The sequence below is a fragment of the Vulpes lagopus genome, chromosome 3, assembly GCF_018345385.1.
Source record: "Vulpes lagopus strain Blue_001 chromosome 3, ASM1834538v1, whole genome shotgun sequence".
Taxonomy (NCBI): domain Eukaryota; kingdom Metazoa; phylum Chordata; class Mammalia; order Carnivora; family Canidae; genus Vulpes; species Vulpes lagopus.
Genome location: NC_054826.1, coordinates 98,685,148 through 98,698,102, shown reverse-complemented (window position 1 = coordinate 98,698,102; position 12,955 = coordinate 98,685,148). Strand labels below are relative to the sequence as shown.

The 12,955-nt window shown below is 42.8% G+C and overlaps 1 protein-coding gene across 12 annotated transcripts in view; it reads left to right on the top strand.

Annotated features, from left to right (window-relative positions):
* Positions 1-12,955, top strand: part of LOC121486689 (transformation/transcription domain associated protein) — a 117,268-nt gene that overhangs the window by 41,075 nt on the left and 63,238 nt on the right. For 7 of the 12 annotated variants that reach the window (XM_041747817.1, XM_041747820.1, XM_041747822.1 and 4 more), the window contains 7 exons: positions 637-897; positions 1,560-1,721; positions 3,672-3,768; positions 5,351-5,472; positions 5,805-5,975; positions 9,509-9,577; positions 11,946-11,999. In XM_041747817.1, coding sequence (XP_041603751.1) covers positions 637-897; positions 1,560-1,721; positions 3,672-3,768; positions 5,351-5,472; positions 5,805-5,975; positions 9,509-9,577; positions 11,946-11,999 — 936 coding nt within the window. The remainder of the gene's footprint in view (positions 1-636; positions 898-1,559; positions 1,722-3,671; positions 3,769-5,350; positions 5,473-5,804; positions 5,976-9,508; positions 9,578-11,945; positions 12,000-12,955) is intronic. The other 5 variants (XM_041747825.1, XM_041747826.1, XM_041747824.1 and 2 more) reach the window with 2 other exon arrangements.

The following is a 12,955-nucleotide window of genomic DNA, read 5'->3' as shown; positions in this document are numbered from 1 at the left end:
TAGGTGATGTGTGGCCCCAAATCTAAGCCAGCTGTTCTGGAAGTTTGCCTAGAGAATAGTTAGGATGAGGCAGTTCGGCAAATATGCTTTCCTAGAAGCTTAGGTTTCATTACAGTATCTTTAATAAGGACAGATTAGGACCCCCACATGCTATCCCTGGTTATCTAAATATCTTTCCTCCTTGATAAAGAACCGTCACTGGCCGAGTACGTAACACGGTATATCTGTGAAGGCAAATAATACGCTCGCCTGGAGCAAGATCACTGAAGACCAGCAGTTTCCACTGGGGCCCCTTCCTTCCTTCTCACCAGAAAGAATCACACACTCCTAGGGCTAAATAGTGCACCTGCTGCAGGAGTTTCTACAGCAGTAGCATTCTTTATGAAGCCTTATGTAGGTGTAACTGAGACAAATAGAATGTAGTGGGCGTTGCCAGCCTACCTGTTTGGTAAATAAAATGAGTATGTTTATCCACATGTTCTTTTCTGAATGACATATAGGAATTCTAAAGTGATTTAGCCACTGAAATACTGTGCAGAGGTTATGAAGTAGTCTTGTTAAAATTCACTGGCCCCGGGGGTGGAGGTGGGCCCTCCGTGATAGCCCCTTTCATTCTAAGGAGTCTCTGGCCTACAGGTTTCCAATGGGGCGGTCGCCATGGCAAAGACCACCCTAGAGCAGCTTCTGATGAGGTGCGCAACACCCTTAAAAGATGAGGAGAGAGCCGAAGAGATCGTGGCAGCTCAGGAGAAGTCTTTTCACCATGTGACACATGATTTGGTTCGAGAAGTCACCTCTCCAAATTCCACTGTGAGAAAACAGGCCATGCATTCGCTGCAGGTCTTGGCCCAAGTCACTGGAAAAAGTGTGACTGTGATCATGGAGCCCCATAAAGAGGTAAGATTTCTGTCACTGGAACTAGGATAATTTGAACAAAACTCTTGAGATCCTTTTCCTTCTCCTTCAGATGGGACTGGAAGAGGATATGTAATTTATAATTTTGTGTCCACTTCACAAAGTGCAACTATACATGCTGTCTTTGACCTCAGGCATAAAAGCAGTGTGCTTACATTAATGTAAGCTATCCATAGTTGTCAGTGTCAGGACAGAAAGCTGCTTTCCTGGGTCTCTGTAGCACAGTCTGGTCACTCTTTCTTGTTTTACGAATGGTCACTTTGGAAACTTGGGAGTTAAGTGTGTCTGACATGTAACTATCTACCATCCAGTTTTAGCACATGGAACATACCTTCCCTTCCCTAACTAAAGGACATCCATAAACACTTTCCATCTCCCAGTTTCTTTTCTTTTTTCATGAAAGACACAGAGAGGCAGAGACATAGAGGGAGAAATAGGCTCCCTATGGGGAGCCTGATGTGGGACCTGATCCCAGGACCACAGAATCACGACCTGAGCCAAAGGCAGACGTTCAACCACTGAGCCACCCAGGCACCCCCCATCTTCCATTTTCAAACTGATAGTCGTTTGAGAATGTTGTGATAAGCCATATTTGCTTTTTAAAGGATGGCGGGTTAGTAGTACTTCCTCCTTGCCTCCCCCAGGTCCTCCAGGATATGGTCCCACCTAAGAAGCATTTGCTCCGACACCAGCCTGCCAACGCACAGATTGGCCTGATGGAGGGGAATACATTCTGTACCACACTGCAGCCCAGGCTCTTCACAATGGATCTTAACGTGGTGGAGCATAAGGTGTTCTACACAGAGGTAGGGGGGTGGTGGTGCGGCGTGGTGTGGATGGTGATGACGTATGTCTGGTAGCCTGTCTTTGTGCACGAAGACTGGTCAGGCAGCACTCAGAGAAGGCCCGGGTAGTGACCACAGGTAACCAGCTATAACCTGGCACAACCGTCTGCACAGGTACGTTACAGAAGGTAGGCCGGGTAACTGGAGATGGTCAACCATCTGTGGCTGTTTTCTGAGACCTTAGAGCTTTAGCCTTCTCCGGGACTTGATCCCAGAGCCTGAAGGATGTAGTCTAGAGAAAGCTGTGCTGCCTACTTTGATTGCTTTTATCAGCTGGGGCCTAGAATAACACTGGCTTAGAGCAAGCGCCAGTTTATTGAATTTATTCATCACTTAAGAATGTGCTGTGTGCTGTGAAGAACTTATCACACATGAATGCCATTATTTAGTTTGGACAGCTCTTCGTGAACTAGAGATTCTGATTGTTCTCATTTTGGGTGATAGCAGATGGTGTCCTGCAAGTGTTTGTGAACTTTCCAGTATGGGGTGATATTAGAAACAGATTGAACTGTACTTTCAGTCAAATTCTAAGCATTAATTCATAGAATACAGTGATGGTTTGGTGATGAATCCCAATGTGAAGTTTTTTTTAGAACCTGAATCCTACTCTGGAGGCATTGTCAGAATGAACAGAGGCAAAAGTTATAAGGAAGCAACTTCTTTCTGATCCACACTAAGTTTGAATTTCCACTTACGAAAAATTTACCTCTTGAATTTTTAAGCTCAGTGTATTTGCTTGGACATAGAATTCTATGATCACATGGTCTAGCTTTGATCTTTTATATCTTATCGTATCCCTTGTGTAGGAGTCATAGTTCATATGTTTGGACAGAGGTTCTAGGAGAGCCACTGGAGGATGGGAGGAAGTTTCCCTTTGGTGGTTCCAGAGGCACATGTGTTTTCCCCTGTGTGGAAAGTTCCTCACTAAGCTTAAGACCAGAACCTGATAGTGTTGAGTGATAAATTGCAGGGAATGCAACTGGTTTCCCAAGTGTTTATCAGTGCACTGGCTGTATCAGAACATGTGGGATCTTTTTAAAAAGAGAGACTCCTGAGTCATCTCCCAGGTTTGGAGTCAGCCCTCCAGATCTACCAGCTCTAAGCTTCCCAGGTGATTCTGTTGTGGAGTATGCATCACTCTCTTTCTAGAGATAGCTATAGATACAGGTATCTATGTGTGTGTGCATACGCACGTATTTATGAGGAGAGTAACTCATAGTGATGGAGTGGAATAGGGTGGTGGCTTAAAGTGCTTATTAGTATATATGTCCTTTTTTGCTGTTTGAAATCTTTTACTAGGTAGGAATCTTTGAGGGAAAAAAGATACGATAAAGTTTATCCCATTTTCCCAGGATGTAAATAGAGAAAACAGTAATAGAACAACATGTATGATATTTTGGGTATTAGATATATAATATATACTGGGGAATGATAAAATATTTGGAAAGATTTTTACAGGAATCTCTCAGTTAACGGTATTCCCAGTGATCTTCAACTTCTTTATGCTTTTCTGTACTTGAAAAAAGTATTACTACTCAGCTATTGAATTACAGCACGTATGTTTGTTGAGCCATGGGCCCATGGCTCATAAGGAGGGAGATGTACCTGCCATCATGATATTTGCAGTTCAGGTGATTGCCAGTTATGGTATCAGAGTGGGTGAGAAAGTATCTAAGAATTTATTTCACTAATGAGGCTGACACAGTTTGCTTTAGAAGGAAGCTCTGTCACGTTCAATTTTCCCTAGGATTTGAGTTTAGTTTATCAGTCGTTAATCGTGTTGTGTGTGTTTGTGTGTGTGTGTGTGTGTGTGTGTATGTGTGTGTGTAAGATTGCTATGTTCTGTAATTTTCAAGGTTACTTGTCTTCACAGTAAGAGCAGGCTAAATTAAATTATTTTATCTTTTACAGCTGTTAAATTTGTGTGAGGCTGAAGACTCAGCTTTAACAAAGCTGCCCTGTTACAAAAGCCTTCCATCACTGGTGCCTTTGCGAATTGCAGCATTAAGTAAGTTAATATGAATTAAATCTGAAACAAGCCATGGGTATGAAGGTACAAGGAGACAGTGGTCTTTTGGGGTTGTGTGTTTTTGTTTTTTTTTTTACGTTCTTTTTAAGGTGGGATAATCATGTTTGAGTATTTGTCAAACATATAATCTGTTGACATTGTGAGATGTCAACAGATCATATAGATTGTTAGGATTCAAACAGTTGTTTATTCTTGTACACTATGCATTTTACTTTGTAGTAATTAACTCTTAATGCTATAGTTCTCTGATGAACACTCTGGTTGAAGAGAGCAGTCATAGCATTCATATATTGCCAGTTTCGCCCAAATCAGAGTATATAGGAAGATCTACTATAGCCTTCATAGGTTTTGCACATTGGTTTGGTAGCATTTGAGATTCTGCTGTCTTCAAGGCTTCATGAGCAACGTCAGCTACATTGTTGAATTTTTACTCACTTGAATTCTACTCACTTAGAAGCATCACACCACACCACACCCACCCCGTCCCCACCACCCAACACACTTTTTTTTTTTTGGTAAATAAATACCCAGTACAAGTTTTTTTTTAGTTGACTTGGTCTCTTGCTTTCTTGGTATGTATGTATATATGTATGTATGTATGTATGTATTTATATTTTTTTAAGTCAATGATTTTTTAATATTTATTCATGAGAGATACAGAGAGAGAGAGAGAGAGGCAGAGACACAGGCAGAGGGAGAAGCAGGCTCCATGCAGGGAGCCTGACATGGGACTCGATCCCGGGACTCCAGGATCAGGCCCTGGGCTGAAGGTGGCACTAAACCACTGAGCCACCCGGGCTGTCCTCTTTCTTGGTTTTTATACTCTATATGAAATGTTGCCAGAATCTTCCTTGAGTTAGAGATAGAGGAGCTGAGAAGCAAGCCATAATACCTGCATGAGCATGGGGCCGAGGTGTGGAAGACACAGCAGGTGGGAGGGAGAGAGATGCTCGGCAGCCAAGTTTGACAGCTTCTTTCCTCCATTGGGATTCCTTTCTTCCAGTGCCTCTTGTGCAATCCTGTTGGCTAGTACAGGCATTGCTCTTGGTCAGATGTTCTCTCTTGACTAACATATTCCCTTTTCTGAGAATATCTGTATTTTCAAAGCCCTTAACTCTAACTCCTCACGTGGGGAGAAGGCTGCCTGACATGGATAGTGGAAGAAAAGCCAGGCTGCATGTGTATTCCCTCATCACCAGAGTTCAAGGCCAGTTCAATGTGTCTGCCCACAGCCCAGCTATTCTCTCACCCCTTGTGGGGATGTCTTGGGGAAGGGGTGTCAGTTGGCACCTCCACTTCCTCCCTCTATCTATCTGGTCAGGGTAATATTTACCATGGCTCTTCTGACAGGCTGTTGGCTTCCCTCTTAAATAACACTGACCATGTGAGTTAGAAGATCACATGGCATTCTTTGATCTTTTTTGAGGGCAGACACATGGGAAGTGGTTCAGTGATTCATACTTTGTGTTGTTTGGTAAGAGCCTTTAGACAAGGAAATTGTTTATATGTTTTTAAGGTTAATAATGAAATTGATTAATCTCATTGATTTCTCTTCTGAAAGATGCGCTTGCTGCCTGCAATTACCTTCCTCAGTCCAGGGAGAAGATTATTGCTGCACTCTTCAAGGCCCTGAATTCCACCAACAGTGAGCTGCAGGAGGCCGGGGAAGCCTGCATGAGAAAGGTTAGTGGGATGCACGTGTAGTATGTGCGGGCAAGGGTCTGTCTTCAGCGCTCTTCCTGTTCACCTGGTTCATGCACCTGGAAGGCTGCCTCTTGTTAGTACACATTGGATTCCAGTAATGTCTCCATTTGTTTCCCAGTAACACTGAGCCTATTAAAATAGTGACAGTAATGACTAGTCTTCTTCATTTCATCATAAACTTTTAGAATGTGCTTGCCTAATATTTCATTTTCTCACGGAAAATAAAAACACTGCTAGAGTTGAATGAGTTCATTCTGTTATAAAGTGTATTTTGTTGTCTATTTTCCTCCATAACCTTTCTTTTTAAATAGTTTCTGGAAGGTGCTACCATAGAAGTAGATCAAATACATACACATATGCGACCTTTGTTGATGATGCTGGGGGATTATCGAAGCTTGACGCTGAACGTCGTGAATCGTCTGACTTCCGTTACCCGGCTTTTCCCAAACTCCTTCAATGATAAATTTTGTGATCAGATGATGGTAAGCCATATTACATTTAAACATACTCTGTATTCAACCTGAAATTTTAAGGGTCTTTTTTGGGGGGGGGGGAGTAACATGGGGGTGGTTAAAATTCAGGAGGTGTGAAAGGGGTACTGTGAACATCTCCTCCCATCCCTGTCTTCCAGCAGCCCATCTCCCCTTCCCGGGGATAGCCAGTGATAATGGTTTCCTGTATGTCTGAGATGTTTTACATTTATAGGAGGACATACATAATTCTTTTGTTTCCCTCAAAAGGCAGCACCATGTACACACGGGTCATATTCTTTCTATTTACCGCTCATTTCAGATCAGAACATGAAGTGTTTTTTCTTTTTGTTAAATTTTTTTAAGATTTTGTTTATTCATGAGAGACCCACAGAGAGAGAAAGGCAGAGAGACACAGGCAGAGGGAGAAGCAGGCTCCATGCAGGGAGCCCGATGCGGGACTCGATCCCAGAACTCTGGGATCATGTCCTGAACCAAAGGCAGATGCTCAACCGCTGAGCCACCTGTCTTCTGGCTACGTAATATTTCATTATGTGGACATGCCAGAATTTGCTTCACCATTCCCCCACTGACGAATGTCTAGATTGCTCCCAGTCTTTTGCTATTATAGATGTGATGTATTGAAAAACATGTAAGAACTTTAGGAGTTTTTTGGGTTTTTAAAATTACCAAGAAAATAATTACGCAAATAAAATACCTGTTGGACAGTGTTTAAATTTGAATATAAGCAGATGAAGGAGGTTCAGCTGTTAACTTTCTTCTGCATTCAGTTTTGCTTCCAGTAAGTAGACGTTCATAAATAACTTAGGATTTCATGGTATGTTATTGTGGACGTGTACGTACTTCCCATGCTTCTGTTTCTCAGGTGGCCTTTGGCCATTTAGACATCTCAGGACACCAAAGATAGTTGGGTTTTTTTTTTGGTTTTGGTGCACCTTTACCCTAGCTATAAGTGGGGGTGAGGTGACATATATAGATGTAGTGTATGTAGAGTTGCAGATATATGGATGTGTGAGGACCACACAGCTTTTTCTGTCACCTGCTGCGTCTTCGTACCTGCAGATACCTGAAAAAGGAACAATGACTGGAACACCTGACTTGGAGTTGGTAGTATTACAGTTGGCCCTAAGAATTGGAGCTGATGCCCTATTAGAGTGTTATCGGGAAACAGTATTCCATGGGAGTAAATCTCCCGAATTGGAAGGCTCTTTCCTGTTTAACTTCTAGATGTGTATACACACCCTCCCTACCAGTGTATGTGCATGCGCACGTTCACAGACGTGATCACAGTAGATGAGGTTGTATCACTTCCTAAGGAGAGCACATCGGATCTGCATTTTATCCTCCATTCAGTGTGAGACCTGTGCATGTGTGCCGACTGTCCCAGTGTTGTCATGTTCATTTCTTCCCTCTCCGCTGTCATTTTTCGCTGCCTTTGCATGCCTGCCAGAAGCGATGTGTTTGTGGCTAGTGGGTGGTTTTACCACCAGGCTGACCCTTCACACTTGGCTGTGAGCTGAGAGTTATTCGGTGAATGGTATTACCCAGATTTTGTAAAACAGTGTGAAGAGACTGCTGTACCACTTTACAATCTATAGTTTCTGACTTGGGGTAGGAGTCGTCTTCTCCCTAGAGTGAAGTTTGGGGGTTTATGTTTTTGATTTGTTCAGAGGATTTTTCCCTCCCTTCTTTGGCATGGTAGCTATTTTCAGAATGGTTAAAATTTCTCTAAATGTAGAGAATGTTGATGTTCTTGGATAAAGAAACTGAAGCTACCATTTGTCCAGCTGTGTTCCTCTGGCTCACACCTTGCTAGAGTCCAGTCCAGGTCTCTGCCAACAGGGCATTTGCGTGTGTGGCATGGATGGGTCTTCTGATGTGTTCATGCCTGCTGCGTTGCAGCAGGGGTGGTGCAATGGTCAAACACACATTTGCCCTTTGAGTCCTGGTCTTCAGAGCTGTGCTCTATCTCTGAGCCTTTGTTTTCCCGAGTGTGATGGACTTTCAAGGTTAGCAGCTCAACCCTTCAGCATAATTTTAAGAGCTGAGACACCCTACTCTGTAGAATGGGCATTCATGAACACAATCCTGAAAATTTGCCATTTTAAAAATTTGAACTGCTTGACATTTGACTTTGAAGTCTCTCATGTAGTTATTTGTGGTGGATAGCTCCTTTTTGAACTAAAAGTGAATTTATATACAATCAGTGTATTTTTGGGGGGAATCTGAAAACAGGATAGGTGATGCAGCTGGCTGCTCCCATTTCCTTTGGTTTTGTTCCTCTTTTATCTTTGGCAAAATAGCTGTTGTAGTAAGGTCAGGTTTCATGAATGTAGATCTTGGCGATTAATATCTTTCCAGGAATTTTACTGGCAGATAGCTTAGTGTACTTAGTTTCTTTGAAAGCATATAAATTTTAGTTTTTCTCAGTGTGTGTTATTTGGAACACTGGCCCTATAGGTGTATTTAAGTCTAGGTGTATTTAAGTCATGTGTCCCCAAGTCTCTTTTACCATGGAGTCCTTTTAAAAACAACTAGTTAACTTCCTGCAGGGTTTCAGTGTTTGAAGAACAAGTCTGGACAGTGTGAGACAATGAAGATAGTTGTGTTATTTGGATAGTCTTGTGGTTTTACCTGTAGGCTCTGAGTGCCTATCTGCCAGGCTTTGCTGGACATCATGGCTGGGAGGCTGCCTGCTGCATGCCCAGGTCAGATCAGAGTTGCTCTGGGCTCAGGGATCGCTCTCCTCCATGGTCTTGGAGTAGAACACAGTCTTACCATGTTAACAGTTGCCCTTGTTCTGCATAGAAGGGAAGTGATTCCTGTTTGCCCTAATTTGTACAGCCTCTGACCATGCTCATCTCACCTGCCCACCCCCTTCCACCACCACCATTCCTCCCACCCCATGCCCATTGCTCCTTAGCCATACATAGCAACCAGCCTTCTTGTTGGTGGACTCAGGGCCTTTCCCTCTCCTTTTCTCTGCCTGGTGTGCAGGACCCTCCTTGACCTTGACTGCCTTCTCCAGCTGATTCCTGTTCCTCTTTCGTAACCTTTAGCATGACTGTTCCACAGCAGGCACCTGTGTCCTTTACCTGTTCTCCCCACTTGAACCTGAGGAACGAGGATAGGATGATGTCTGCCTGTCTTTCTCTTCTCCACCCAGGTACCTAGCATGGTGCCCGGCTTCTGCAGGCACTCAATGAACAGGTGCAGCACCAAGTAACATGGTAATAAGAGGGCAGCAGTAAGATGCCAGCACTAGAATGATCAGGTTTCAGGACTTTTTTATTTTATTCTATCAGCATAAATTCAGCCTTTTGTTCATAGAACGTGACGCAGATGCTAGTTACCCTCCTCTCTAGAGCATTGGTTGGGCTGTTTCAAATATGAACACTGCCATCCTACGTTAAATATAATGGAAATTAATAATTACATATGAATTTTCATGTAAGAATAGTATGGAATCGAACTGATCCTCTGTGAGGGGAAAAGTGTCTAAGGATGTTGTTTTTTCCCCACAGCAACATCTACGAAAGTGGATGGAAGTGGTGGTCCTCACCCACAAAGGGGGCCAGAGGAGCGACGGAAACGTGAGTGACTTGTTTGCTTCTGGGAAGGGCAGCCCTGCCGGGCACTGCTGCTGGCAATGTTAATATTGGAGCAGTGCTTTTAAGTAAAATACCGGTCAGAAACCCAGTTTATGTCATCATAGTCCGTGTAAAGTGTTGAACATCTTTTACCAGCATTACATTTTGCCTTTATTTTTCTTAATTCTTGAACATTTCTTTTTGTGTTTCTTTAAAATCTCCTTTGTTCACCTTAATATGACATTTTTGTTGATGAGAATTCTGGGAAGCCTGAAATATTAGTATTTCATTTTTACTAGTTTTGCTATAAAGTACATTTTCTAGAGTGTTTTTGGCAGCTGCTGTCTGCATGGTGGTGCATTCCTCAGCTGTGGTTTCCCATTGTTTCCCATCATCACTGCCTCATGAAATTAAGTATAGATTTCAGGACTTCAGACACTGAGGATAGTGTAGCAAAGCATCACATAAATACCTGCGTGTATGTTTACGGGTCTGAAGCCCCACCAACTGTTTGCCAAAAATCAAATGGCCAGTACTTCAAAAACACATTTTTTATGGGTTTAAGGGAAAACTACTTTAGTTCAATTTTTTTATGTGCCTGATGTTGGTCATTTTAAGATTTTGCTCTTAAAAATAATGGTTCTTGCTGTTTTGAATCTATTTTGTATATGTTAATATTCCTTTAAAATACTTTTTAAGTTGATGACTGTTCTATCGGTAGGATCGTGTTTTCCCTAAGTTCCTGTTAAACCTGGTGAAATTGTATGGCAGTGTCCTAATAAGGGGATTCTATAGCTTTTCAGAGGCATAATCAACGTGGCTTTTTTGTCTTCCTGTGCCTATATGTTGGATGCTGTTTTTCATCCCAACTTGGATTTTTTTTTTTTTTTGGCTTAATTATGCTTTGTTTTGACCATTCTGTGTCAAGGTGTTTTGTTTATGTAAGTCTCTATTCCTGCTGCTTCTAAACAGCCAACTAAGCAAAACTAAACCAGGATTTTACACTTTTTTAGGAGTGTTATACCACCATGACCTCTTTGAAGGTTCGTTACTTATATACACAGGGAAAAATCAGGAACCTCTTTGTGGGGAAGAGCAGAGTGTATTTTAAAAGCCTAAACTTTTGGGAGTAGGTACAGGTGCCTCTGTGCTTTTCCTCCCCGTCTCATCCACTAGGTATTTTTGCTCTAAGTTTTATGTTTGTTTTATCTGTTAACTCTGCAACACACAGTTCTAGAATAAACATTTAACAACTCCTAGGAGGCAGGTGAATTACTTCCATTAGATCAGGAAGATTTCATAAATTTGTATAGCAAGTTATTTGGAGGGCTCCTTAGATGGGGCAGGGGCAGTGGGCAGGAGACGGAGCTGTGAGTTTCGGAAAGTCCTCCCAACTCCTGCAGGAACATGTGGTGACCACCGTAGGAGTCTGCTCCTTGACCGGCCTGGAAACACCCAGCTCTGCAAGGGTAGCCTCAGGCTGTGGTGTTTGGGGTCCATGAGCAGCGTGCCCACCATTTCATCACCTCAGCCCAGGGCCAAGCTGCCTTTGTACTCTTGAGCTCTGATAATTTTTTATGGATGTTGTTCAGAATTGAGTATGGATCTTACATCGTGTTTGTCCCCATTTGGTTGAATCCCCAAGTAATATTACATAATTGAGAACCCATAACTGAAGACTTATTAAATAGTTGACTATAATAAAACAAACACGGGCTTTTCTATAATGCTGGGTACTGTGATGATCAGAGCTTTGCATGAGCACCATGTATAGGAAGGCTTGCCTGGTTCTGGCGTTAAACTCCCTTGGGAGGACTCACGACCACATGTGCTGAGTCTATGTGCATACACAGCTTCACTCCACAGAATAACCCAGATATCTGTGGGCGCAGCATGGCCTGTGGGTTCCTCTGGGTGTGGGGGCCTCACTCATGCCCAGTTGAGGGAGCTAAACCACCTGTACTCTTCTGACTTGTGCTGGGAGAGAGGAAGAGATTTTCTTTCATGTCAGCACTGCACATAAGGTCATAGCTTACTCGAAACAAAACCAGATTTTTAAATGCGTTTGTTTACCACAAGGTCTGACAATTTCTCCCCCTGGGCAAGAATTCTGAAATTCCTGCGTTTTAAATTTTATTTAGGGAAGGGAGGTATTCTGTCCTACACTGTTTGAAGGGCTCTGTTTTGACATCAGAAGGGTGGAAGGTGTATTTTTTTTGCTGTTGAGCATTTGTTAATTATTGTGTGTGCTTTTGATAATTGTCTTTCCTGTCTTGTTTCCCCCAATAATCTTTACTGTGTATGAGTATATGGGAAGTTTTTATGTAAATAACATAAATAGAAAAAAGATGATTTTCCTCCCCATCCTCAGGAGAGCATTTCCGAGTGCGGGAGATGTTCCTTGTCTCCATTCTGTCAGTTTGAGGTGAGAATAACCCTATTAAAGTCAGTTTATGACTTGTACTGTGAAGAACAGTTTATCTTTTCTTTTCTTTTTCTTTTCTTTTTTACCTTTTTGTTGCCTTTTTTCATGCTGTAATTTTTGTTTTGGTTCAGCCTGCCATGGAAGGGGTAGAGGTGAGAATCTCAGTGGAGGCACAGGAGGGGGTGTTGTCGCATTTGGTTTTGCTGTGATTTGTGGTTCTGTGGTGGACAGAGTGCGTTGTGCCTTGGAGTGCAGTGAGCCGTATTGTCTGTCTGTGGCGGAGTTGTATTAGTACCATTGCTGTGAACTGTCCGGATGCCAAGCATGTTTCCTATTAGGATGTTTTAAAGCAAGATGCTAAGTTCTTTGGTTTCCTACATGTTAGAATTGCAAAATGTCAATACTGTCTAAGATTCACCTGGGTTTCGCTCTTCATCATGTTTGTACGAGCTCACACATCTAACAACCTTTTAGAAGGAAACCACACAAAGAATAGCATACCTGCTAGGAATTGGGAGGAGCTCATTTCACACTCGCAAGTGCCCACTTGCCTGGAGCTTAAAACCTCCTTGCCCCTCAGCACCCAGGTCCCCCTGCACCTCTTGCTCACTCACACCACACTGATGTAGTCCCAGCGCTGGGACTTGGGACAGTCAAGCCCCGAGCTTTCCCTCTGCTGTAAAATGGGGATGATAACATTGTCAGTCCTGTCTTCCGGTGCTCTCATGAAGACCAAAAGAAGTGGTTCCCTGACTGCACTTGGAAAACAAAAACCATAATACAAAAGTGTCATGATTAGCACATTGTAATTTCAGAATAGAGCTTGCTCTGTGTGAAGACCTGGAAATTCTGTAGAAAAGAACTCTACAGGAGAGGTGGGGTGACACCAAGCCATGTTTTCTCATTTCTTCCCCAGCTCAGTTTAGTCTTTTTCTCCATAGAGGCTTTGGGGGAAA